The sequence below is a fragment of the Chaetodon trifascialis genome, chromosome 6 (genome assembly GCF_039877785.1).
Source record: "Chaetodon trifascialis isolate fChaTrf1 chromosome 6, fChaTrf1.hap1, whole genome shotgun sequence".
NCBI classification, from domain to species: domain Eukaryota; kingdom Metazoa; phylum Chordata; class Actinopteri; order Chaetodontiformes; family Chaetodontidae; genus Chaetodon; species Chaetodon trifascialis.
In genome coordinates, this window is record NC_092061.1 from 18,812,420 (window position 1) to 18,837,201 (window position 24,782).

The 24,782-nt window shown below is 43.0% G+C and overlaps 1 protein-coding gene and 1 long non-coding RNA gene across 3 annotated transcripts in view; both read right to left on the reverse strand.

Annotated features, from left to right (window-relative positions):
* Positions 1-24,782, reverse strand: part of LOC139333040 (uncharacterized) — a 64,970-nt gene that overhangs the window by 16,748 nt on the left and 23,440 nt on the right. The window lies entirely within an intron of this gene.
* Positions 1-24,782, reverse strand: part of kremen1 (kringle containing transmembrane protein 1) — a 56,122-nt gene that overhangs the window by 7,937 nt on the left and 23,403 nt on the right. For both annotated transcript variants that reach the window (XM_070965280.1, XM_070965279.1), the window contains exons 3-6: positions 19,273-19,364; positions 3,802-3,926; positions 1,988-2,141; positions 168-500 (exon numbers count right to left, since the gene is read on the reverse strand). In XM_070965280.1, coding sequence (XP_070821381.1) covers positions 168-500; positions 1,988-2,141; positions 3,802-3,926; positions 19,273-19,364 — 704 coding nt within the window. The remainder of the gene's footprint in view (positions 1-167; positions 501-1,987; positions 2,142-3,801; positions 3,927-19,272; positions 19,365-24,782) is intronic.

Consider the following 24,782-nt stretch of genomic DNA (forward strand, 5'->3'; position numbering starts at 1 on the left):
ATGCAAATGTGGCTCTTGGCGTGTTTGAGGGCGTATTGTAGCTCAGGATATTTGCTAGAACTCAAATCAAACATTAGGAGTGATCTGTCATAGGCTTTGACACATTTTACTGAACCTTATTTGCCACAAATACCTAAAAGCGAAAGTGAAAGCAAGTGAAATCCTACCCTGGTAAAGCAGAGCGAATCCCTGGGCCTGGTTGGTGCGGTCTGAGTAGAAGTACAGTATGACGAAGTCGCCTGTGACGTTCACCAGCTCCCGTGGCGGGCTGCGCCAGTCGAAGCGTGCCACCACCTGGTTGGTGTTGCCGTCCAGTAGCTCCACCATGTCCGTCTGGTCGGAGATGTCAAAGAAGGTGAAGTTGAAGAGGATGGCGGAGGATCCAGGGACCTGGATAGTCCAATAACAAACACGGCCAGCGGCATACTTGTCCGGGAAGTCGGGGGAGTAGATGACTCCTGATGGAGAGGAATAGTTCCCACCGCAGGCCCCTACTCGAGCTGGAAGGAAGAGCACAACAAGAGCAGAACATAGTCAGCGAAATTTGCTGACTGTGTTGACTGATGACTGGGTTATTTTTGGCCTTGAGTACCTTGATAACAGACATCATGGTACTGATCTGGGAAACACCGATCTGATGCCTAGTCCACACGCACACATATTTTTTAAAACATAGCTTTTTCTACACGTTTCTATTTTTTTGGCCTTTCATACACACACAAAAGCAGTTTCAGGTCACTGAACACAGAGCTTTCAGAAAACTCCTTCCAGGGTGAAGATATTCAGAAACTTCTCAGCAGTGTTGACGTGTGGACGGCGAAATTGGAGTTTCTGGTTTGTGGCGATATCATGCAATGGCGGACATGCTGGTTCCAACCTTGCTAATACTAACAGGACTTGTTGCATGTTTGCACATAAATGTACAATTACTCCTCTACTCTATTGAGCAACAGAGGCATCAGACTGCACCACCAACATTGCTGGTTCTGGATGTCGGACTTTTAGTTGCAGGCAGCCGACCAGTGATAGCTTTTTTCAGGCTCTTCATTCTCCAACATGGCTTTAGGGTTTGGGTAATACTGTTGCCTGTTGGTTTGGCATGCTCGTGACAGCTCTTCAATTGTGTTTTTGTCTTGTCATATGGAGGTTATTTTTAAAAACAGTGTTTGTGTGGAGTGGATTTTTTTTTTAAACTGTTTTGAAAAATAAGAGGATACATACCGTGTGTCCGTGTGGACTATGCATGATACGCCAGATAGACCCCAACACTGACTTCATTACGTGGATGGGGTATGAGCCATGGTGTGACAGACCCACATTTCCACTGATCCATAAAATTTAGTGTTTCTGCCGTCAGTTACATTCCTCTGGGAACAGCTGGCTGCCGATTCAGTTTTCAGTGCCACGGCAATGTTTGACCTCATGTTAACTTGCACAGAAATGATCACAATGAGTTGTAGTTGAGGTAAAGAGATTTGAAATTTGGGGAAAGTCTGATACCTTGAGTCAAGGTATCAGAGTTGGTTACTGGGAGAGGAAAAAGTTGGATTACTGCATCATAATGATAGTTAAATGATTAATTAAAGCTGTTTATTGCCAAAAGGTATGAATGATACATTTAATACTGTAAACTATAGTTGGAAGTGTTCATGTGCTGAAGGAAGGTCTGATCTCAGCCGTGGATGAGGAAAGGTTGGTGACATTTACTGCTGTGCCGTCTGAAGATGAACTGGAGCTTAATTCAACAAATGGGAGGTGTTAACATGCCAACATTGACAGACCTGTTCCAAACTTGACTTATACAAACTGCAGGCACTAAGAGCACAACAGGTTGTTAGCACAGATGCAGGTGTACTCTTAAAGGGAATTATCTTATATCACTTCGGAAAACTCAAAATGTGTTGTCTTGTTTTTCCAGAATTCCAAATCACAGCACAGATGTGAAAAGTTTGCTGTCAGACTTCGGATGACACTAGTTAACACTCACTGTCGAAGATGATAACCCAGCCGTCTCCACCGCAGGGCTGGGTGTGGTCTCCGAAGCAAACATGGTTACACTCCATGCTCGGCGACTCGCCGTGGTCAGGCAGGTCCACTTCGTTGCCACAGAAACAGGCATATCCTGATTCCATTCCGGCAAGCTGCGAAACACAAAAGGAGTTATGCGAATTATTGTATCAGAAATTCAGGGCAAACTTTAGGTAAGGCTTCCCATAATACAATTCAATATAAATCCATTTGCCATGGGGGCTGGCCAGGAAAACACACAGGAAGTGTAACGACTGAGGGAGCAAACTTTATGGAGGAAACGTGAGGGTTTTGGCTTTTCTTTCTCCTAAAAATATTCAAAATGGCTACTTTGTCCATAAAATTACAGACGGTCACATAACAACAGAAAAAAATAAGATCGCAAATCCATCACACAATCAAATAAAAGTCCTTTTATAGGTTGTGTGTCTCACATCAGCTTTATGTGAAACTGGGTAAACACAGCAGCCGACTGTAAGGGCTTCCCTCTCTCGCCGAAATTAAAGCGACTTGAGTCTAAAGTGCTTTCTCTCATGATTACAAGATGCTGTCATCTGAGTCTGGACAACGAGAACCTCTCAGCTGATTAGAAGCTTCCTCTCAAACACAGCTGCACACAGGGTGAAGAGAATCAAGCTCACAAAACAGCACCTATCCATCTCTCAAATCAAAACCGTTAGTAAACTGTTCCTGAATGCGTCGTGGCAGGAATGCGAAACGTCAAAAACCTTCACACAACGTGACCTCGCCACCATTGGCTGCTTGTTCTCAAAAGAGCAATTGTCCTTCATTCAAAAGGACATCATTGTCCAATTTTCAGCCCCTCAATGAATTCACACAGCTGAAGGTACTGCATCATTTCCCACTCTGCGTCTTTTCTCATGGAAGAGGAATTTGTCAAGCCTCTGCTCTCGCCAAGATCTATCAAGCTACGTCCTTGTTGCATTATTCTATCTGATGAAGTAACACCAACGTGAATACTTCTGGCAGAGCAAACAAGTGAAGGAACGCTGTCTAACTCATCAGGCATGCACTTTGTCAGCCACACGGGAGCCGCGCTTCCGAGCGCTGACGTTTCACGTGCACATTAAGGACACTGACAGTCCAAGGGTAGGCAGACGATGCCAATCTGCCGCCACATCCGGTAACATCTGCTGAATTGAGAGGGGAGGGGGTAGCTGTCAGTATCTGTCAATGCAGACGGAGCCGAACCGGATCCGCTGAGACAGAAAATGAACACCTGGCACTGTTTAGAGCTGGGACAATGGCACGCCAGACTCAGAGATGAGGAAAATGCATTGAAGAGGAGGTGCCCAGTGGGCTAATAACCATTCATTTCCAGCTGTCAGCCTTGATTGCTGTGATGATTTGTCATCCGCTGGTTGGTTTGAAACAGGCAGCTTGATGGCTGAATAAAGAGCGTATAGACTGCACTGGGCATCATGGTAATAACTGTCAGGAAACTGCCCGTAAATGTAGATGATTTACATAAAAGCTTGACTACTGCAAGACACAGCTTATGCCCATTTTAGACATGACACGGGCAATTGACTGGACGCTTTTTAATCCAGTGAGGGGACACATTTGAACTTTCCAGCACGAGTGCCAGGATTAAGGTCACACTACTCCATTTGAGTCTTTTTACTCTTTTAGTTTTGAATGTTTGCTCCTACAGAAGCTGCCAGCTTAAATCTCAGCTAAAATACAATCTCTCTTGTGTTCCAGGTTTTCTTTTTATGTCCTAGATTTATACCTCACGGGTTGAAATCTCACCTTGTATCTCTGCTTCCTACAGAAGCTAATACAGTTCTGGATGGTGAGTTTGTTGGAGGTCTCGCTGGTGCCGGACAGAGTGGGTGGGTCACCGCTGTCTTTGAAGCAGCCCAAGTTCCCAGGCACTGCAGGGAGACAGGAGGAGGGTGGAAAAACAATTAGTTACACACAACATCTCACATGCAATCTGTATCACATGCTGACTATTAACATTTCCCGTACAAATATCATCGGTGTTTCGGTCAGTTTTCTGTCTGTGACGTTGTTATATATCCAGGTTTTCCTCTCGATCCACTGCAGCCATCAGTGAAACATATGCTGCGAGCCGTGAACCCTTATATGTCTCATGGCTTCCTCTAAGCCTTATTCAAGCTTTATAATCATGTTTGTGATTAACAGAACATGCCTCCAAACAGTCTATGGCGACACACTGAAGAAGTATTCAGGCCTCTGTTTGAACGTCTTGGTGTGAATTGCAAACAGGCGAGCCAACAATTTGGCCTCCGAAGAGAAGAGAGGAGGAGGAGGAGGAGGAGGAGGTAGAGGGAGGGACGAGGGGTGAAGGGGACAGGGATGTTTGGGAGAGAGAGAGCTGGAATCTAGAAAATGTATCGTGTCAGATGTGCAGAGCAAGTTGCATCAGATTAGGAATATCATGTTTTCTACGTGTGTGACCGTGTGTGTTTTTAAAGATCAAATTTGCTGAGCTTGACGTGCCAGGAAATGCAACTAACAGTTATATAGCACCTTTCTAGATGGTATTTGTCAATGGCAATGTTTAGAAGGAGGCTAAGTTGAACACCTTTACATCTACATTAGAAAGAGGTTCAATTTGAACCCACGAAAGTTATTATTGTGATATTGGAACATCGTGTAACAAAGTTTTTGGTTTGCGGCTGCTACCTGAGACAAACTTTGGTCAGTCTTTCACAGCAGCAGCTACATACAACTTCTGAATCTCTATCTTCCTTCTACTTTTTTATACCCTCTTGGTTTTGACCATTGTTGGTGCCCATCATGTGAATAACTACCGAACATCAAACTGTTTGTTTGTTAGGCGAGACCTGGAGATGTATGACACAAATAGGCCAACAATCGCAGATGGATCACAGACCAGGCAGATAGATGGAAGATGGATGTTGACATCCTTCCAGATCACATTCAAGTCAGACGGATCAGCCCGCCTCCCTTAATCCACAATGTATTCATCAAATACTATGCAATCTTTCAAAATCCAGCGCGGTGATTAACACTGCAAAGCTTTTAAATTCAACGTAATAGCTCAGAAAGTGCCAACAAAGCCTCCAGCTGTCTATATCCCACTTGTGATTTGTTTTTCATTATAATTCAAACAGGCTTACTGTTGTTTCATTTCCATCTTCTGAGGTGAAATGAATTCAACAAACAGATGTAAATGCACAGTCTGAAAGTAATTTCCACCGCAAGTATGAAAAATCTCCCCCCAAAGCTCTTCAGTTTAATTGGAATTGGTGTCATCCGACTGTAGAGTACAAAAAAGAGCTCATTAGGAAAAGGCAGAAATGACATGAGCAAAGACTGTGTCAAAAATAGCTGTCGATGCCGCTCTGAGACACGACGTGGATGTAAAAATCAAAAGCATGTGTCCTTACAAAGCATTCTTGATCTTGATCAAGCATCTGTGATTTCCAATTCCAGTTCGATCTCCAAGTACAAGTTAACTGAAGCACAAACCATCTTTCACAGACAGCTCAAAGTAGGACTTTCAATCTAATTACTTGCAGTCTTGTAAACTCAAAATGATTGAAATTTTCAGAACTGCAAATCTATGCATGAGACACTTTGCTACTGACTCTACAACACTGGCATCAGGGAAAGTAATTGGGATCCACCTGTTGAATGCGGAGCAAACAGCAATAAAAGATGGTGTATTTCTTTGAGTGGTAGTGGAGAGCTAATCCTATTTGTGTTTATTTATTTTGAAAAATACAAAGATGAATTCAAATGCAATTTAGCAGAGGACTCAGTGATGCAGTTTCCCCACATAGTGATAAAAGAGAGCAGTGCATTTATTTGATCACAAGTTAGATATTACACAGGAGCATATCCTGTCTATTTGTGTACACCAGCTTGTGTCATACTTTGTGAAAGCTGCAAAGTCTGACAACAAGCTAAGAGACAGAGGAGCAGTTTGTCCCCCGATTCTGTACACCAGCACTGCCCTAGAACGGAATATCTCTAGAGCTTTTCGGTTGTCGTGTGTCTTCTCTTCTCAAACATTTGCATGTTGAAAGCTGCCGTCTCGTCTGATGACAGCGAGCTTCACCAGTGACCAACCGGCGCCCAGTTGTTGGCAGTAAGACACAGAAAAACACATGATCCATTTTTACATGCCAGTCATGATTCAATTTTGGAACATGTTGGTATTCTGCAACACGAAACAAAAAGTGCGGACACGCACGCAACTCAAATTGAATATCTATATGTATGTCAGTGTCGAGGAGCATCAAAACTGCCTTCATGAACCAAAGTAACCTTGATGAAGACCACACACACATTGTCTATGGGATGCCAGTTGTTGCCGATGTTAGCTTATTGGCTGGGACAAAAGCTCTTCTACATGCACAACAGATGCTGCAGATTCTTTCTGTTTATGTAAGAATGAGGTACAAAGGCTTTTGGGTAAAAAGTGTGACATGTTTCAGATTCCACACAAATTGTTGTCCACAAGAATGTCTGCCACAGACTGGAGAAGCGAAGGAGGGGAGAGGGGGTAATGAAGGGAAACAGGCTGGCAGAGAGAGGGCCGCACCCTGCGTTTCACCCACGTTTGCTGACCGTAAAGTGACCGGCGAGATTTTGGCTGCAGCCCTGATTCGCTGCAGTGCGGAACTGTGTTTGACAGATGACTCAACACTCGAAGACAAAGTCCTCAGACTCCCTCAGACCAGCAATAAATCATGTGCAATATTCCTTTTTCAGCCACAACCACGGCTAAGCTTTATAAATGGATTAATATGGCTATTTGAATGATTTATAAAGACTCCACAGCGCACTCTTGCAGAATTAAGGGCTGGATTATATGACAGGTTAGAGGCAAACATGACAGCACTAAGAATCTTCAAGCTGCTTCATATGTTCAGGGTGAGACGGGACAGTGCTGTAGCAGCAGTTTCTTTTTTTTTCCTATCCATCACTGAAGTACACACTCGATTAACACCAGTGAAGTGAGCAGGAGGGGAGATGAGAAGAGAGGAGAGATAAACACCTGGTTGGGAACCAGCAACCTCCCTCCGAGCAAGGCAGGCAGGCGGGTACCACTTCAATGGAGCTTTTGAAGCGTAGGAGAAAATGCCACTGCAGGGCTCAGCAGCCAGATTAAAGGCAGCAGTGCTCCTTTTTCATTTTGCTTTGACAAGAAGATTGCAGACTACAGTCAATTTATCTGTCTTTGTCCTCTTCTCGTCCCAGGGGCTGTGAAGCGCTGGCTGAAGAGCAGCAGGTGGTGGGATCATATCGCACCCGAGCGCTGGAGGTTTGTATGGGACTGGTGACGAAGCAGGCGGAAGCCACTGCTCCGTGCCTTCGCTGCGTGCACAGCGTTTGTCTAAAAAAAGTGTCAAACTGTCCTTGCATGAAAACCTCTGAGCTCTTGCATGAAAACCTCTGAGCAAAGAATTGTTCCTTTAAAAACATCTGCTTTGCAGGCGCAACAAGTGCAAATATCTCCACGTACTATAAAAAAAAAAAAAAAAAAAAAACACACACACACAAACACATTCAACACACTTCAAAGCTGTCGGTGGAATTTAGACTTTAACGAGCCAGAGGGGAGAAATGGAGGAAACACAAGGTGCATAAATGCTCCAGTCAGCCCAGACCAGACCTCTGAAAACCTCGGGGGATCGCAGCGGGAGGGGGGACTCCCACAAAGTTAAAAAAAAAAAAATACACTGAGAGCTATACAAGGCTTGACTACAGCCAGACTCATCAGAAGCTGGCGGCCTGCTGCCTTAGCTAGGAAAAGAGTAGCAAGTTAGCCTTCCCACAATGCAACACAGAGCAGTGCAGACAGGAGGCAGCAGGCAAAACAACAAAGTTCATGGGTGTCTGTCGAGCAGGGAAAGAGAGACACCTCTGTCGACACAGCAGACACAACAACAGCGCCGACCCAAAACACATCAGAGAGAGAGAGAGAAAAGAACAACACGGAGGGATAGAACAACATCAAACATGTGCAGCAGGCTTTGGCAAGTGCACTTGGCAGGCAGCATGCAAGCAGGTTGATGAGCTGGGGGTGCAAACATGTTATTAAGGAAACATAATTACAGTTATAAATTTCGAAGCCATCTGGAGGGTAAAGAGCAAAAGAAATCCAAGGAAAAAAAAAGGAAAGACGTAGAGAGCGAGAGAGAGTTAAATAAGTGTTTTCTTTTTAATGGGACTCCGGATCTGTCTCTCTTTTCAAAATAGATTTCCTCTGAACAGCCAGAGCCGACTCTCTCGCTTTCACCCAGCACAGCGTGTCAGATATTTGTTCTTTAAAATATGAGGTAAGACAGAAAGAGACTATGAAGCCGGAAGGAACAATGAACCTTTAAAGTCTGTGCTTTATAACGCTGCTGAAACACTGTAGGGTTTCAGTAGAGAGGCCACACTCACACTCTGCCCTAATCCTGTAATCTACAAGAGAAGCCAAGGTGACGCTGACAAAAAGAAGATACAGCAGTCTGCAATACAATTGAAAATACATTAAATAAAGCACCAAAATTAGGGCTGCTGCCTATCAAACTGCAGTGTCAAAAACATCTGGTCAGTTTCACAATCTTCTTTCCTTTTTTATGAATTTCTTTACCAATGTCATATACAGAAAAATCATTACTGTATAGTCATGAAATAAAGCATGCTTTTGGTATTGTGGCCAAACCTCACTTATTATAAGTATCAATAAAACTTAAGGAAGAATCTTACCAAAATAAAAGCTGAAATAACACATATAAACTAAACTTCAGCACGCTTTTCTTCCTTCCTCCACCCTCCTAGGTACATCCAAATTCATTTATATTCATTCATTGGGCTGGCAGAAAAGATTCCTGTCAGGTGATTTTGTTTTATTTAGTTGCTTGTTTGTTCTGTCAATGAGAAAACAGAGAATGGACTGCCTGAAGAATTCTGGACGTGGGAGCATGAAAGGTCAGTACTGCTGACTGATCGCGCCCACACAGATCATTAATGATATGGCCACTGTGGCTTCCCTGTGTAGGTGATGGCGTGGGCTTTCCATGATGAATGACTACAGTCATGGTGAAACTGTGCCTGCTTTCGAGAATAATTTCTCTTTTACATTCCCAATTTTTTTTCTTTCCCCCCGCACATTAAGTTATTTTACATTTTAGCTATATTTGCTGATTTGTTTTGTTTTTCTATGTGCTGATCCATGTGAACTTCGTATGAACTGAACATACGTCAGGTAGCTATGAGCCAACTGTGTTTACAGTGGGTGTGATGTTCTGTCACAGGTGTAACTTCCAATAATGAAAAAATGTACGCACAGACCAGCCAAGCAACATACGCACATACCATGTGCCAAACTGAAGCAGTATTAGTGAGGAATGCATATTTCCTCATATATTTCTCCTCATCCTTATGCAGAGAGTCATACTTCAATTCCAATTTGCGGCTATGTTGCTACAACATCCCCCTTGCTCCTCTTTCAGTGTCTAATATCACATGCTTTGTCTTCTGTGAATACATAAACACTTAAATGTCTTTCTTTTCATGCCTCGTTAGCCTTCAAACACTTCTGTAGACACAGATTTCTTTAATGGATCGTTTTCTAAGGTTGAGTTTGACTTCTCAGAGATTCAGTTTTGATACAGGGTAAAATAAATAAATAAATAAATAAAAAATTAAGTATCTTCATTACCGCCCAATTACACTGACACCAGAGACAAGAAAATCATTAGTGCGTCCACATTAGAGATGTAAAAGCTGTGAGGTCAAAAGAAGAAGAGACAAAATTTTACAAGCACATTCCTCAAGTGCTAAAAGGCTTGATATGAGTAATTTAACACAGGTATGTTGAGGCCTTGGACACATTCCCAACAAGCCATTAATGCAGTGCCAGCAGGTTAACAACTCAAATCTGATGCGCACACACCTCCTGGAACATACACCACCTTCCCAGGAATACTAAGTGCAGCAAAGCAAGGAAACCACACTTATCACAGTTGGTGTTTATGTAATTCACCGCCTCCTCCATCCCGTTGTGTCTCTCTGCCTTTATTCCTTGCTCTGTCTCCCTTTCATTGTATCTCAGCCCCCATTTATTACCCCTTTTGTAGTACAGTATATTCAATACATAAACAAATACAGCTGCTGCATTTCATCTAGCCTGTGATTAGTCTTGTCGACTGCACCGCAGCCTGCGAGAACACAAGAGAAACAGAGAAATATGCCACAAACTCCCCCAGGATGACCATTTCTGGAAACTCTGTATTGTTTGAAAGGAGGTGGGAGTTGCTGTTATGCGTTTCTGTTGAGTTTGTGCTGTGCTTTTCTATGGAGATGATAACTTTTACAGCCTGTAAATGGGAACAATTTACAGTTTGAAAATAAGGGACTTATTATTGGACAGAATGAGAGAAGTGTTTGTATCGAACAGACTGACTTTGCTGGTGGGATGTTCAAAGCATGCTGCAGGGCTGTGTGTGTGTGTGTGTGTGTGTGTGTGTGTGTGTGTGTGTGTGTGTGTGTGTGTGTGTGTGTGTGTGTGTGTGTGTGTGTGTTGAGCATGTGAGACTGTCTCTCTTTTCAAAATAGAGCCTCCACATTATACCATACGCATGTTGCATGATAACTGTATATGTATCTCCTCTTTTATCCTGTCTAAACATTTCTGTGCGTGTGTGCGTGCATATGTGTGCGTGTGTGTGGGGTGGAGGCTGCGTTACAACAAGATTGAGATGGAGGAGATCAATGGCCCAGCCCGGGGCCCTGGGAGAGTGACTAACCATCTAATTAGAGGGAAGAGGGAAGAGCCGGAGCTTTAAATGAATAATTAGTGCCTTCTCAGACACCGGGATGAACAATGCAGGGAAGACATGAAAAATGGTCGCCACGCTGTATCACTCTGCCTCCCCTGACAAACTAAATAGCCTGTGTCCCAAGGAATCCCAGGGGACACGATACCACGGCGACTGGGAGATGAAAAGACTGGCACATATTTTGTGACCACCTTAGGCAACAGATAAGCACAGCAGTGTGCTTCCATTTATCATCATTCACTTTCGAAGAGATCACCTTCGTGTTTATCTACTGTGGCAGGTTGTCCCAGTTCTCTGGATGTCAATAGTAATATAGAAAATGTGTTACAGTGCAATGAGTTAACAGTGCAGCTTGAAAAGTCCAAATTCGGTCCCTTTCTTTCTTCAAATTCCAATTAGGAGATGTTGTAAACAATTAATCCCACGGTATGCAACAAACACACAACTTTAATTTGATTGTTCACGTGTAAGTTTGACATATATAAACTGTGCAAATACTTTGGTGCAACTTAGGTTGACATTTTTGAGTGAAATATCTCAACAATTGTTGGATGGATTGTCATAAACACATTCATGCCTTGTTTGTTTCATAACTCTTAATCTAGCTCAGATGTACACTGTGTTTAGTCCTACTTAGCAAATATTAGCATGCTACCATACAAACTAAGGTGATGAACATCATAAACATTATGCCATCTAAATATCAGCATGTTAGCATTGCCACTGTGAGCATGCTAGCATGCTGAACATATAGCATTTAGCTCAGAGCTCTACTGTGCAGCCTCACAGAGCTGCTTGCCCTTTTTACGCAGAGATCCCGCATTATGTTGGCTTTCTTACACTGAACCAAGCAATGGCAGCATAATGCAGCCCCAGTGAATAGCTGCAGTAGGAAAGTGTTTTTGCTTAGGAAGGTTCCTAACTGAGTGAAATGACCTGGAAGTAGAGTTGACTGAATTTGCTAAATGCAAGGGAAAGGTGCTTCAATGCTTCCTGTCTTATCTCGTTTAGCACAGGTACACTGGACCTGTCTTTACAAAAGGAGATAATGTCCCAAAGTTCCCTGCAGCAGCAACATTTAAAGCGATGCAACATCCACCGTATCATTATTAAGTGCAGTCAGATTTCTTAGCACCGTTGCTGTCTTTTCCTAAGTCCTTGTGAATTCTGTGTTCATATGTTTATACAGAACAATGAGGCGGAATAACAGCAACCTCCCACAATTAAAAATTATATTGATTATGCTAATACATTTGGCTGAAAACAAGCAAAACTGCAAAACATACCATGCATCACGATCTTGAATTATACTAGTTGAATAATATCCAGTAAGAAAATTGCATTTATTGCACCTGTACAGAACCATGCTGATCTACATTTGGCTCTGAGCCCTGTTTCCCGAGAGCTAAATTGGTTGACCTGCTATTCATCTCCTCTTCTTCCCAAGACAAGCACTAAACAATGGCCATCAACTTGTTCTCATTTGCAAACATTCTACGCAACCAGCTCGCCTCATAATCAATACCTTTAATTCCCTAATGGCTCTGGATGATTTAACCCCAGCCATGCTGAGAGAGGGAAGGAGCCAGAGAGAAAGGCTGAGAGATTAAATCTACTTTATGTCCTCTGGCTTGTTTTTGTGAGAGTCTCTTCTCTCTAATTTTCTGTCTGAGAGTTTCTTCACAGCACTGCACGCCGGTATTTATCCTGAGGGCAGTTGTGGGTGAAGCTATGGAGGTCAGAGGTCAAAGTAAGATAACAATGTTCAAAGTTCTGCAACCTTCTTTGCCAGGAAAGGACAAGCCTAATGCAGGTGAAAGGGGACATGTCAAACTGACAAAAGTCTCTGCCACAAACATTCCAAAATTGCACCACATACTGGTAAAAAGAACAGTTTCAGCTGAGTCATGTTTGGTCTTTATTTTCTGAGAAATCACAGTGCACTAAGCATATGGCTCTGTCACAGGCTCCTGATGCACTGCTCCAAATGTGAAGTACCTAAACACCTCTCCTGTTTCTCCAATGTGTGGATGGTTAACAAGTCTGAGGTTAGCAGAAAGTGAACTTCATCCTAATGTGGAGGCCTGTGGCAAGAAACAAAGGAAGACAAGAGCTTTCATTGTATGCAGGTTTTTAAATTAAACCTCTAAATCTACTCACAGAGCACCTGTGTTCATTCTATACAGAAAATAGCTGTAAAAAAAAAAAAGGAAGGGTGGCATATTTCTATGAAAAATGCATAATAAGTAATTTGGTTGTTAAATAATCTTGGCACGTATTTTTTAAATTTAGAAACCTGGGGTGGTTAGGCCAAAAAGCTAATTTTGGACATCAGACACACACACACACACACACACACACACACACACACACACACACACACACACACACACACACACACACACACACACACACGTAATTCTTTTAAGGGGAGCCATACGCGATAAGCTTTTTAGCATTTTTGATTCTTCTGGATCACTGTTATAAATCTGTGTTTGTGTTTTAACAGGTCAGAACTTTGTTTTATTTTTACATTTTTACCCTCTCTTTTCTATTTTTGATACATGTGAAAACAATCAAAAGAGTGAGCTCTCATCAGCACAACATAACTGATCATACCCTCACCTCAATTCTCATCATTTTACCCACAGCAGCCTCTTAATAATGCTTGCTAATTAGGACTAACACTAAGCACAGAAGAGGTAGATGAAGAGTCCAACACAAAATTTTTGTAATTCATCCTGAGGGAGGAATGAAAGAATGGACAAAATTAGCTCACTTCGCAAAAATGTCCTCTCTTTGAAGATCTAAATCTCAAACTGGTTTTCGCACTGTCAAGAACACACGAACAAACACACGCACAGTCACACACACGCCCTTCTCCACTGCCTGAACCTGCCTCAGAATGCTGGTTGGGAGGGTTGGTTGTGGTGAAAGCTGGTGCAAGACCACCTAGGGGAAATATTGTGCCTCTGAAAACAATGACAGAGAGTGAGATGAATACTGCAAAAACAGAACCTGAAAGCATCCCTGGTTCAGGCCACCATAACAGCCACGAGGCAGGGCTGTGGTGCTCCAGTCTGGCCTCGCTCTCCAGACCACATGTCCGTCGTGTTCGACTTGTCTCGGCCTCTTGCTTATTTTGACTCGCACTTGTTCTTGTCTGAGGCGTGCATTCGGCTGTTTGACTTCTCCTGCTTTTTATAAAACCTTCAAAGATGCCTTTTTTTCCTCACCCTGATCCACAGTCTCTTATTTTCATCACAGCAACACAATTTGAGGAACAACACCTGTGTGTGTTCTACAACTCGTCAGTGTATGGACTGGCTGGACACACCTAGCTGGTGCAGAGACAGGTACACCTCGTCTTACTCCAGAGGCTCATATATCAATCATTTTACATGCGATGGCATGTTTCTTGTGCCTTTTGGTTTTGAATACAGACAGATTTTGCTCTGGTTCTGTCTGGTCTTGACACCTCTCAGACCTGTTGTTGTCTCTAGCTCCACGATGCCTGGTCCTGAACTGATTTGGACTCTGCTAACATGGTCTTGACTTAGAGCACAAACAATTAATCAATTAGTCATCCTGCTGGTTGTGCTGGAGGAAAAGCCAGAGGATCACCAAAGTCAGTACTGACCAACTGACGTCACAATCCAGAGAATAAACCATAAATTAACTGATAAAGACAATAATCTTTAATTATAGTCCCATTTTGACTACCTTCATGCTACCTGCTATGTTTTAGGTATTCATCCTTTCATCCAGTAAGAATCTCCACACTGCAAAGTGGTGGTGGTACTTTTTATACTTCATAAAACTGTACATTTAACATCTTATATGAGCAGAGGAGATGGACATTTACAGCAGTTGAGGCAGAGGAAGTTAAAAGAGGACTTGTGTGAAAACCTGTAAAAACCCTGACGCATGGACAGCTCAGTTTCATCCCAAAAGGTTGAACAAGAGCAACTTGTACAGAGATCTGGTCAGACTCAGTCGAGACTAGCTGACAGTTGACTCAGGTGTCCCATGATATCAAAGAGCCATTTAGTGGATCCATAAATCACTCTTAATGAAGTCAATATCTCATTTCTCTATATTTTTGCCAACTTTCAATAATAAAAACTTGGGCCAAACACATAACTACTTGGTTTTAATGTTTTCAAGGTGTGGTTGGTTGGCTTTCCAGATGGATGTGGTGCCTCTGGTGCTGAGACTATTTTTCCATGGTGACAGACAAGGTTAATTAGACATTCCCTCAGTTGTTTAAAGAGATAAAAGTACTGTATAGCCTATTGTAAGTGAGGTATTCAAGTCGTATATCAAGTGAATTAAATTCTCAGCGCAAACAAACTGACAGTTCTACAACAAAGGGCAATCTTAAAATATCTCAAATTAGCTTGCAGAAATTGTGGCGTACAGATAATGAGTCTCATTATCCAACACAGCAGGTGCTGTCAGCTGCAATGACAGTGCGTGAAAAAAACAACATACTGTAAACATACAGTATCACACTATGAATACAAGATATATAACTCAAGAAGTGATTTTCTCTTTCTTGTCTAAATAAGTTTGTTATCTATATGAAGTATAGCGTGAGTGAAACTTTAAAAGCACAAACAGTGAAGGGAGTTTTGAAAGTCAGAAATCTGACACCTGGTTAGGTAAAAGCTGATTGGTCCTTAAACCATGACATGCTGCTTCTGTGATGTTGCGAGGTGCACCTTTAAAGACATATAACTGAACGTTGAAAAGGTTGATAAACTTGATTCCTGCAAGGTAAAAAGGGACTTTAAATAGGTTTATCATCCACTATGATTTCTGGGTTTTGCTTAACAATTCGTAGTATCCTCCACAGGCAAAAGACTCCAAATTCGATTTTTTCTCAATGGGGTATTGTCACATTAGAACAACAAACAGCTGCTGCACGTCTCTTTGCTGCAGGAAAAAACAGTGGCACAACAAGTTTTTCTTGGTTATACGCTGCTGAGAGATGAGCTCCGAATGCACAGATCAAAGTGTCTTTGTCTTGGCAAACGCTTGAGGACTTCACCCTGACAGTTTCACTCTGTGTCAATCAAACTCAGCCACGGCATATTGTGAAGCAAATGCATGTCATCTTAAAGGAGTCTTACCAAAACAAAATGTTCTTCCATTACGGGACGCGCTGAAAAAGGAAACGCTCAACGGGAACCATCACATTGTCAGTGGTCAAGTAAACAAGAGTCTGCAGATGTCCAAACACTGAGACATGCAGTGCAGCTATGCTTAAAACGTCTAACTACACATTAATACTGAACTGACTCATTTTAAACTGGATTTTCTTTAAAATCTCAGCAACAAATCCACTGCCGCCTTATCAATCAGTAATGCGAATGCATGTTTATTACCACATGTGAATGTAATGTACCACAAAATTGATTTTCCAGACCTCCCAGGGATCGTCTGACTTCTGAACTTCTGTAAACCTAAAGCCCCTCAATGATGGATTGAGCTGTCAGCTCTAGTTTTTAATCAGGTGAACCTGCTGGTTTAGCCAGAGGCTCCGCGAGTGAATTCCTCACACCTCATTCGAATCAGCATTGCTCAATCAGACAACATTAAGCCTTCTCTGCTCTACCCACTCAGGCTTGATGTAAATGAATCAGTGCTGAGCTGACCAACCGTACAGAGACGACACATAGCTCAAAATAACTAGGTGAATGTCGTGAAATTAAGGTTCTATAAATGTTAGTGTTCAGCAGAGCGAGGCTGGTCTGCTACACAGGAACTGGACTTCAATAAACAACAACATTCATGACAACGTTATGCTTAGCTGAGCATTTAGCGGCCTGGGAATGAGAAGAGTCTCAAAACCAGCGTCCACATTGACACACCATGGAAATGTCAATTTGCGCAGTAGTCGATGCGCTTTGACAGCGCGCCTTTTTGAAATGTTTAGATAATTCCACCACATGATAACTGCTGCCATGAGGGATTACTAGGATCAACAAATGTCGTGACCTACACTATAATCCACGCTGTCAGACTATGTGTTTCTGGCTCGTGTGACCTGCCAGGCGGTGTGTGCTCCAGCAGGGTGTGTCACCCTCACCAGGGTGGCATGACCTGAGATGACAGGGAACACAGCTGGATAACAGACCGACTGTTGGCAGGCTCCAGGTGCCTCAGCGAGTGGCCACCAACTACCAACCACGCCACATCAAACATAAGCAAAAAAAGTAGACAAAACGAAGGCACAGACAAAACAAAAAGCCAGACAAAATGAAAACAAAGACCACTGTTGCCCTTCCTCTGGCACACCATGGTGTTTTTCAGCCTTTTCGTTGCCAGCCACAGACTGAGAACACCGACACTAAGAGAGCACCGGCGTTCGCTCACTTAACAGCTGAAGCTTTCAAACACAGCAGACTGAGAACAGGCACCGCCAGAAGGTGAGGCACCACATGACGAGTGTGGTTTACAATAGACGAGATGGAGCATTCGTATCTGAAAGCTCCCTGGTATCCCTGCAGGGGAGAAACCATCTCAAACAGGTTTTCATGACACTGAACGCCTGGCTCACAGCAAACCTCGGTGCCTTTTCTTACCTTCCAGGACTCTGGAAAACTTTAAAAGCCCAAACAGAAAGAGGAACGCTCATGTAAGACAGCATTTGATATGGGCGAAGCTCTCAGCCGTTAGAAATGGGCCACATGTCGCAAGGATGGGTTACACGCTGTACAGTACTGGATCCTTGACAAAAACAAGGCTGAACCAGCACATGGCAAACCCATCTGGAACAAAAGCTGGCCTAATTTCACCAAAGATAAGGGACGAGCCCGACTCCGGATAGAGACGGTGTGGGCTGCTTTCCTCTTTCCTCCCAAACCACAAAGGTTTGGGATATCGGCCCAGAAACACTGAGCTAAATGGACAGTTGTCTGAAATAGGTCAGTCAAAAGTCTAATGGGATACACACAAGCGCCTATACACATAAACACGCAAAAATGCCATGAACAAATCCGTGGACACACACGGACCACGCAGCCTACAGGCATTATTAGATGGGTTAATGGTCCTGAGCCATTCAAACAGCTGGCTTTAGTCAAGCATGCTACTCAGACAGGATAATGGCGGGATAGCTAGAGGGGTTGGGAGGTTCTTGAGGCCTGGTGATACCTACTGCAGTGAAAAGTCACCACATCTCTAAGGCTCAGCTTTGCCCCTCTACTGTCAGATTACAACTGTCCAAATCAAGCTCAAACACATGCTGCATTTTCGCTTTTAGGCTTTTAGGCGAGGCTTGTATTATCACTAAATTCCTAAAATATGAAGGAATGCGAGGTTCACACAGAGAGTTGACAGAGGTAAAAAATGTAGATAAATGTTTGGAAGAGAAATAGAAAAGCGCATAGATAAAGGAGGAGAGGGAATATATAACCTCAGAGAAAAACAGCGAAAAAGAAGGGGCTGATTACATAAGAAAGTGGAATGCAATTCATGATAGAAGAGGCAAATGAAATATTTATTTTAGTTAAACAGAATATTTGAGTTTCGCTTGGCTAAATTTCAGCAGCCGCTTTTATCTTCCGTGTTGTGTTTAGTCACCAGATTCTTTTAGTTACTAAAAGTATGCAACAACACTTCTGACCTGAACTGCCTCACGAAGGGAAGGGCGCATGGAAAATGTTTAAATAATCTGAAGTAGACGGAAATATCTGACTACCTTCGAAATCTAAGCATTTGCGACTAAACAAACCTAAAACATGCTTGCAGCAGATCACTACATCTGTACCTCCTTTGTAGGAATTCATGATCTCTGGCATCAAAAACAGTGTTGGTTGATCCACCTAAGTCTGTCTTCAACACCAGTGATTAAAAAGGTGGAGGGAATGAAAGTAATGGGATTAAAGACAGGCAGCTCTTTGTAAATGTGTGCCAAATCGGTACAGAAGACACACAGGAGCACAACATCTCCCAACCCAAACAGTCCATCACACACGTTCATCCGGGAATTACTGGACACTGACTCACACCAACATGTGGACAAATCAGACCAACACATCAGGTAACAGGTAGATGCACATAATTGCTCTCATCAAAGAACTTGTCAAAACAAGCTACAAAGCCAAAGGGGAAATTGATGAATACACATACAAAAACACACACATGCACATACACACAAACACACAGAGGCAGTGATTGACAGCCCGCATTAAAGTAAGGGCAGGCCTGGGCATGGCAGGAGGAGGGGTGACGGGAGGCAATTAGAGGCATTTTTTAGATGATAATAGCTGCGTACAAGCCATACAGTCTATAAAAGCTATTCATAGCAGGCGGGGAGATGAGCATAGCTATGAAAATCACTAGTCCTTGTGCCCACGATGTGGCCCCGAGGGCATGGAAGGGCAGAGCAGAGCAGAGAGGCAGAAACTAAGATGAAGGAACCTTAATCATCTCTTACTCTGGCATGTCGGGATGTCGCAGTATCTCCAGTAGATCCCGTCTTCATGATCTGCAATGTAGCACCACGGCTGAACGTCCCCATCAGGATTTCTGCAGACACAGAGGCGGAGAAGTTAGAGCACACTGCACTGGTTAAATCTGTCATGTGGCGTTTTCTCTCTATTCCTTTTGAAAGTAGGGAGAGTCTAAACTTGGATTTTAGTGCAGGGCAGGTGATCCAGATGCTCTGCCATGTTCCACTATTGTCAGACAGTTTCTAGTTAAAGTAATTCATAAATGAATTGAGAAAGTAATCAACAGATAACAAAAATAATCAGTAATCACAGCCCTATTTGTCATTATAGACGAGTGATCTTTACAGAAACTTTCCCAGTCTTGTTTGTTTGTTTCAGAATAAGCATACATTGACAAAAATCACTGACGCTGATTGTTGTTGAGCATATGTCGAAAAGGATTAACAAATTATCACATTCACTTTTATGTTTTACACAGCGTCCCAACTGTTTTTGGAGACTGAAGATGAACCAAAACGCCACCGCAGAGGGCTGAATACTCAATAACTTTTCAGAGGGAGATTATCTTGGCTTTGTCAATCATCCACAGCCCCTTGGTGCTTGTTGGTTTGGCCTTTTCCTCTGCGCTCTGAAGGCTTGACCATGCATGTCAGTCAAGGGCCAGACCAATGGGTCTCTGATGGGTGGAGGTGGTTGGAGGTCGGGGGGGGGGGCTCTTTGTTTGGGGCCAGACGCAGACCTGAAAAAAGGGATGGGTGATGGGGCAAAGCTTTTGTCTGAGGCTGCGGCCTCTTTTGAAGCTCATCAAGGCAGTTTTAACCCATCATAATAAGGATGACAGGGCCCTCGGAGCTTCTGCCTTTCAGTTTCACACAAAAGTGATGAGAAGCAGGATTGGAGATGGAAATACCTAAAAGCTTTGTGCAGGCTCCATATCTCCAGGGTGATCATGCCACTTTGTAAATCGCGAAACTTACGGCACATTCTAAATTGCTGATAAATGAAATCAAAGCCGCTTGTATGGAGTTGGGGTTCATTTTGATGCTGTTTCAGCTCTTCAAGCACTATTTCAGGATTACTGTGAACTGTAAAAATACACATCCCGTCGACTAAAAAAAAACCCTTCTACGATGACATCGCTGTTTTTCTTCCCTCTCTTTTGACACACCTTATTGTAGCATCTTGAAAAAGCCCTGGAGTGCTGCACTATCCCGTTTCGCCTTTTGTGAGCGAAATTGTGAAGGGCGTTTCCATTTCTTTTCTTCTCCTATCAAAAACACTATCCAGAGTTTCCTCCTCTCTTTTCACACTCAAAATGAGGTACTGACAAAGATGTCGTTGTTAAGACTTTTTTTGGGGTTGAACTAAAGTTTAAGTGCCTTAAAGCTTTTCACTCTCAATATCTGGCAAACAGTCATTGCTCTCTGTCTTGTAGCCTGTCGGCAACGTGAAGAAAGAGTTCATCTGGTCACATTTTTATTTATCCTTTTTGTACCCTTCTGCTATCAAAACAACATAGAAGCTCCCTCAGTCTGAAATTTTCTCATGCTCACGGGAAAACCAGCCTTGTTTTCCAGTAAATTTCAACACCTTGTCACGAGTCCAGATCTGTTTGTTGCTCCACCCCGATTGGAAGCAGACACCTGTTTGTTTAGCCTGAGGCTACTGCTGAAACGAAAAGAGCAAAAACTGGGTCGAACCCTCAAAATACTGAACTATATACCTCTCTCCATTTCTCCCTTCTCTTTTTCATGCCTATCAACGCTTAATAGCCCTATTTGAAATAAGACTCCCAAGAGCTCATCTATAGCCACTTATGTAATTTACTGCACTTCCTTAATCACCCCCTAAGGAGGAAGACATGAATTACAACCATCAGCATTAAAAAAGAAAGAAAGAAAGAAAACGTCCTCAGTAGACCACCCATCCCATGTCTGACCCATGGGCATCTTTGATCACTAAATGATGTGCTGGGTCTCCACGCCCTCTCTCCCAAAGCTCTCGACCCCAAATAGTGTTTCATCACTCTCCTTTTCTCACACACACACACACACACACACACACACACACACACACACACACACACACACACACACACACACACACACACACACACACACACACACACCTTCACACATTCCTTTAGCAGAAGCATGGGAACATCATCCACAGGGCTAAGGTGTACAAGCCAACCCACATGACAAAGAAACATAATCAATCCTGCCTCAAGGTGCACTGGTGTGTGTGTGTGTGTGTGTGTGTGTGTGTGTGTGTGTGTGTGTGTGTGTGTGTGTGTGTGTGTGTGTGTGTGTGTGAAGGAGAGTCCCATATATGTTGTGGGGACATAAATGTGTTTGCACAGTGACATTGACAGTGACATACCATACTTGTGGGGACACAATGCAGGTCCCTTTAATACAAATCATTAAATTTTAGGGTGAAGACTGGGGTTAAGGTTAGGGTGTGTGTGTGTGTGTGTGTGTGTGTGTGTGCTCAGGTGGATTTAGTGGGGTGTTGTATTCACATGCATGTGCGTCAGAGATGCCTCTGAGTGTAAGAGCTTGTTGAAACACTCCCATACCCAGAGGTAGATCACAGAAGATGTTTGGACACTTAATTGGCACAACTGCGCTGATTGACTCATTTTGCTCGGAGTGAGCCACACACTTCGGTAGAGAGCCAATTATAGCCACACTGCGTTTTGCCTCACAGGCTCTCCATTCCTGCATTTGAAGGCAAGAGGGTCTTAGATCTGAGCACGGAGGAAAAACAGCTGTTCTTGGCTGGCTGCTGTTCAAAAGGTTTCCTTTAATAACCATTTTCCATGTACGTTAAACAGAACATTTATGACCATTTCTAAAATGCCTGGCACTGTGAAATCTAGACACAATTTTTGAAGTAATTTACATCAAGCTATGAGTGCAAATGCTGGAAATAACATGCTTCTAGGTGTTTCTCACGAGTGAAAAACTCTTGTTTAGTTAAACTAGTAGACTTCCCTCACTTTGCAGAATTGGAGAGAGGAGCGACGCTGATTGGAAAGTGGTGGTGAGAGGCTTGTCTGGATTGGGATTTGAGGTCAACAGCAGATCAGAGTCTGGCAATTTACTGCCTGAGAGAAGACTCTTTAATTGACTTGAATGATTTAGCATGCAAACTGCTGCCTGCTGCTGTGCTGGATGAATGCATGTATTGAAGAAGAGGGCTTGTTGGTTGTGGCCCGATATGTACAGTCTACTGTCTACTGTCTGCTCTCTCATGGTTCACTTGTGCTAAATACGATGCTATGATATCACTGTGTCAAGTGTGGCTGGTAAACACACCACCATGTTGCTTGACTAATGTCTAAAAAGGATCAACTCACCTTAGGAAATGTTGCTATCTAGCCATGAAAATACTCTTTGTTTCATTTGCTCAGGATTTAAGATATTTGCTTCTGAGATTTCTGCCTCCACAACAATACATCAGAGATGAATGCAATTTCATTTGTAATGCTCACAGCATTGACAAACTGTGCACAAGAACCGGTGTCTTTCCAAAACGATTATTGTATATATCATTACTTTGGATAATCTACAGTTTTCTTTGAAACTATTTTGAAAGCAGGTCCAGTGAAAACGGTTGAAAATGAATTTCATCAACAAAGCGTTTTGAATTTGCAGCCGCTCTGAGTCACAGCTTTGACTCTCTTGACTAAACCACCACTGTGAAAACACCAGTGATGGGACAAGAGTTTGTAATCCTCTTCTCCTCCGCTTCTCAACATCTGATACGTGCTTAAAGTCCTGTGTTAAAGTTAAGACATGCAGTGATTCCCGGCCTTGCATTATCCACCTGTGCTTTGGCCTCAGCTCTCATCTAATAAAACCACATTTGATCTCGGGGTCAGACATGCCAAAACTGCCCTGGCCGTTTTTTTGTTTTGTTTTGTATTTTTTCTCACAAATTCATCAACAAAGAATTTTGAATTCACACCTTTGACTGGCTCCTTCTCCATAGCAAAGGCAGCTGAGGCTCATGGGTACTATAGTATTTTGAGCCGTGTGCCACAACAAACGACAGACAACACATGATTTTGCAGTAGTGTCAAAAACCTATATGATCGTTACATTATCCAGGACACTCAGTCAGTGACACTGAGCATAACGTGACGACAAATCGAAATGAGGATACAGAATGAGAAAACACAACTGTCCCTCTCTGTGCAACTCTGGTAGTTGGAGGTACATCCCATAACCTGGGCAAATCAAAACTATGGGTGAAAAGTCTGCACGGCCAAATGCCAAGTCTGAAAAAAAGATTTTTGGTAATTAGGGTGAACTGACCTTTCAAAGACGAATGTACAAACGTGTAAGGGGTAAAAGGGTTATATTTTATGGCATGAAATTGGTTCTTCCGATTCTGAGATTACTATAATGTTGATGGCTAATGCTTTAGTAACGCCACACAGTACATCTTCTCACAGACACTTCTATTAACTTCTTCAATTTGACAAAAGAGCACACTGGGATTGTAATATAGTCATACAAATGTTGGGCAGCTTGGCTGCAGTTTGCCTGACCTCAGATTTGCACCTAACATCATGGAGATTCAATTACAATCAACTTGGGGAACACTACTCACTCTGGCATTTCCATTATCTCATCTATGTAAGGGAAAAGCATTAGAAGCCATAGTGGACACTCATAAATCGTAGAGTACACACACACCTGCATATAAATAGCCAGGAAATGGCTGGCAAAGCTATTCAAGCACCCACTGAACCGTCATGCACTTCACACCCTCATACTAATACACCAGGGGGAGAGCCTGTGGGAACAGTAAGACTGGAAGGAACAATAAATGAAATGTAAATCAGAACTCCGATTTGTGTGATGTTCTTATGAATGCCATGAAGTGTTCAGAAAAGGTCAAAGACGTACTTAAGAAGTGAAAAAAGCATCTTGTTTAAGTGCAAAACTGAGGAGTGACTCCAAAGCAACATCCGAGCTCAATACTGGACATTAAAGTAGATCCTTAACTTCTACTTTACGATATGAAATGAATTCTGAATCGAACCACGCCGATTAGCAGTAATGTGATATTCACTGCTGAAATGAGTCTCGCTAAGTCCCGGCTTAGACACGAGAGCTGTTGTCCTTTTCCAGAGGCTTTGTGCCTCATTTTTTGCAGAGGAACAATGTGACATTTCCCCTCTGCCCAGTTTCTCCCTGTTTTCACTGGGGTATTTTACAGCAGGCTATAAAGATGAAATGTGGGGGCTGTTAGGGCTCTTTCTGCAGCACCACTGTGGTGCCCTCTTGACTAAATCACCACCGGGAAAACACCAGTGATGGGACAAGAGTTTGTCATCCTCTTCTCCTCTGCTTCTCAACATCTGATACGTGCTTAAAGCCGTGTGTTAAAGTTAAGACATGCAGTGATTCCCGGCCTTGCAGTATCCACCTGTGCTTTGGCCTCAGCTCTCATCTCATAAAACCACAATTGGCCTCGG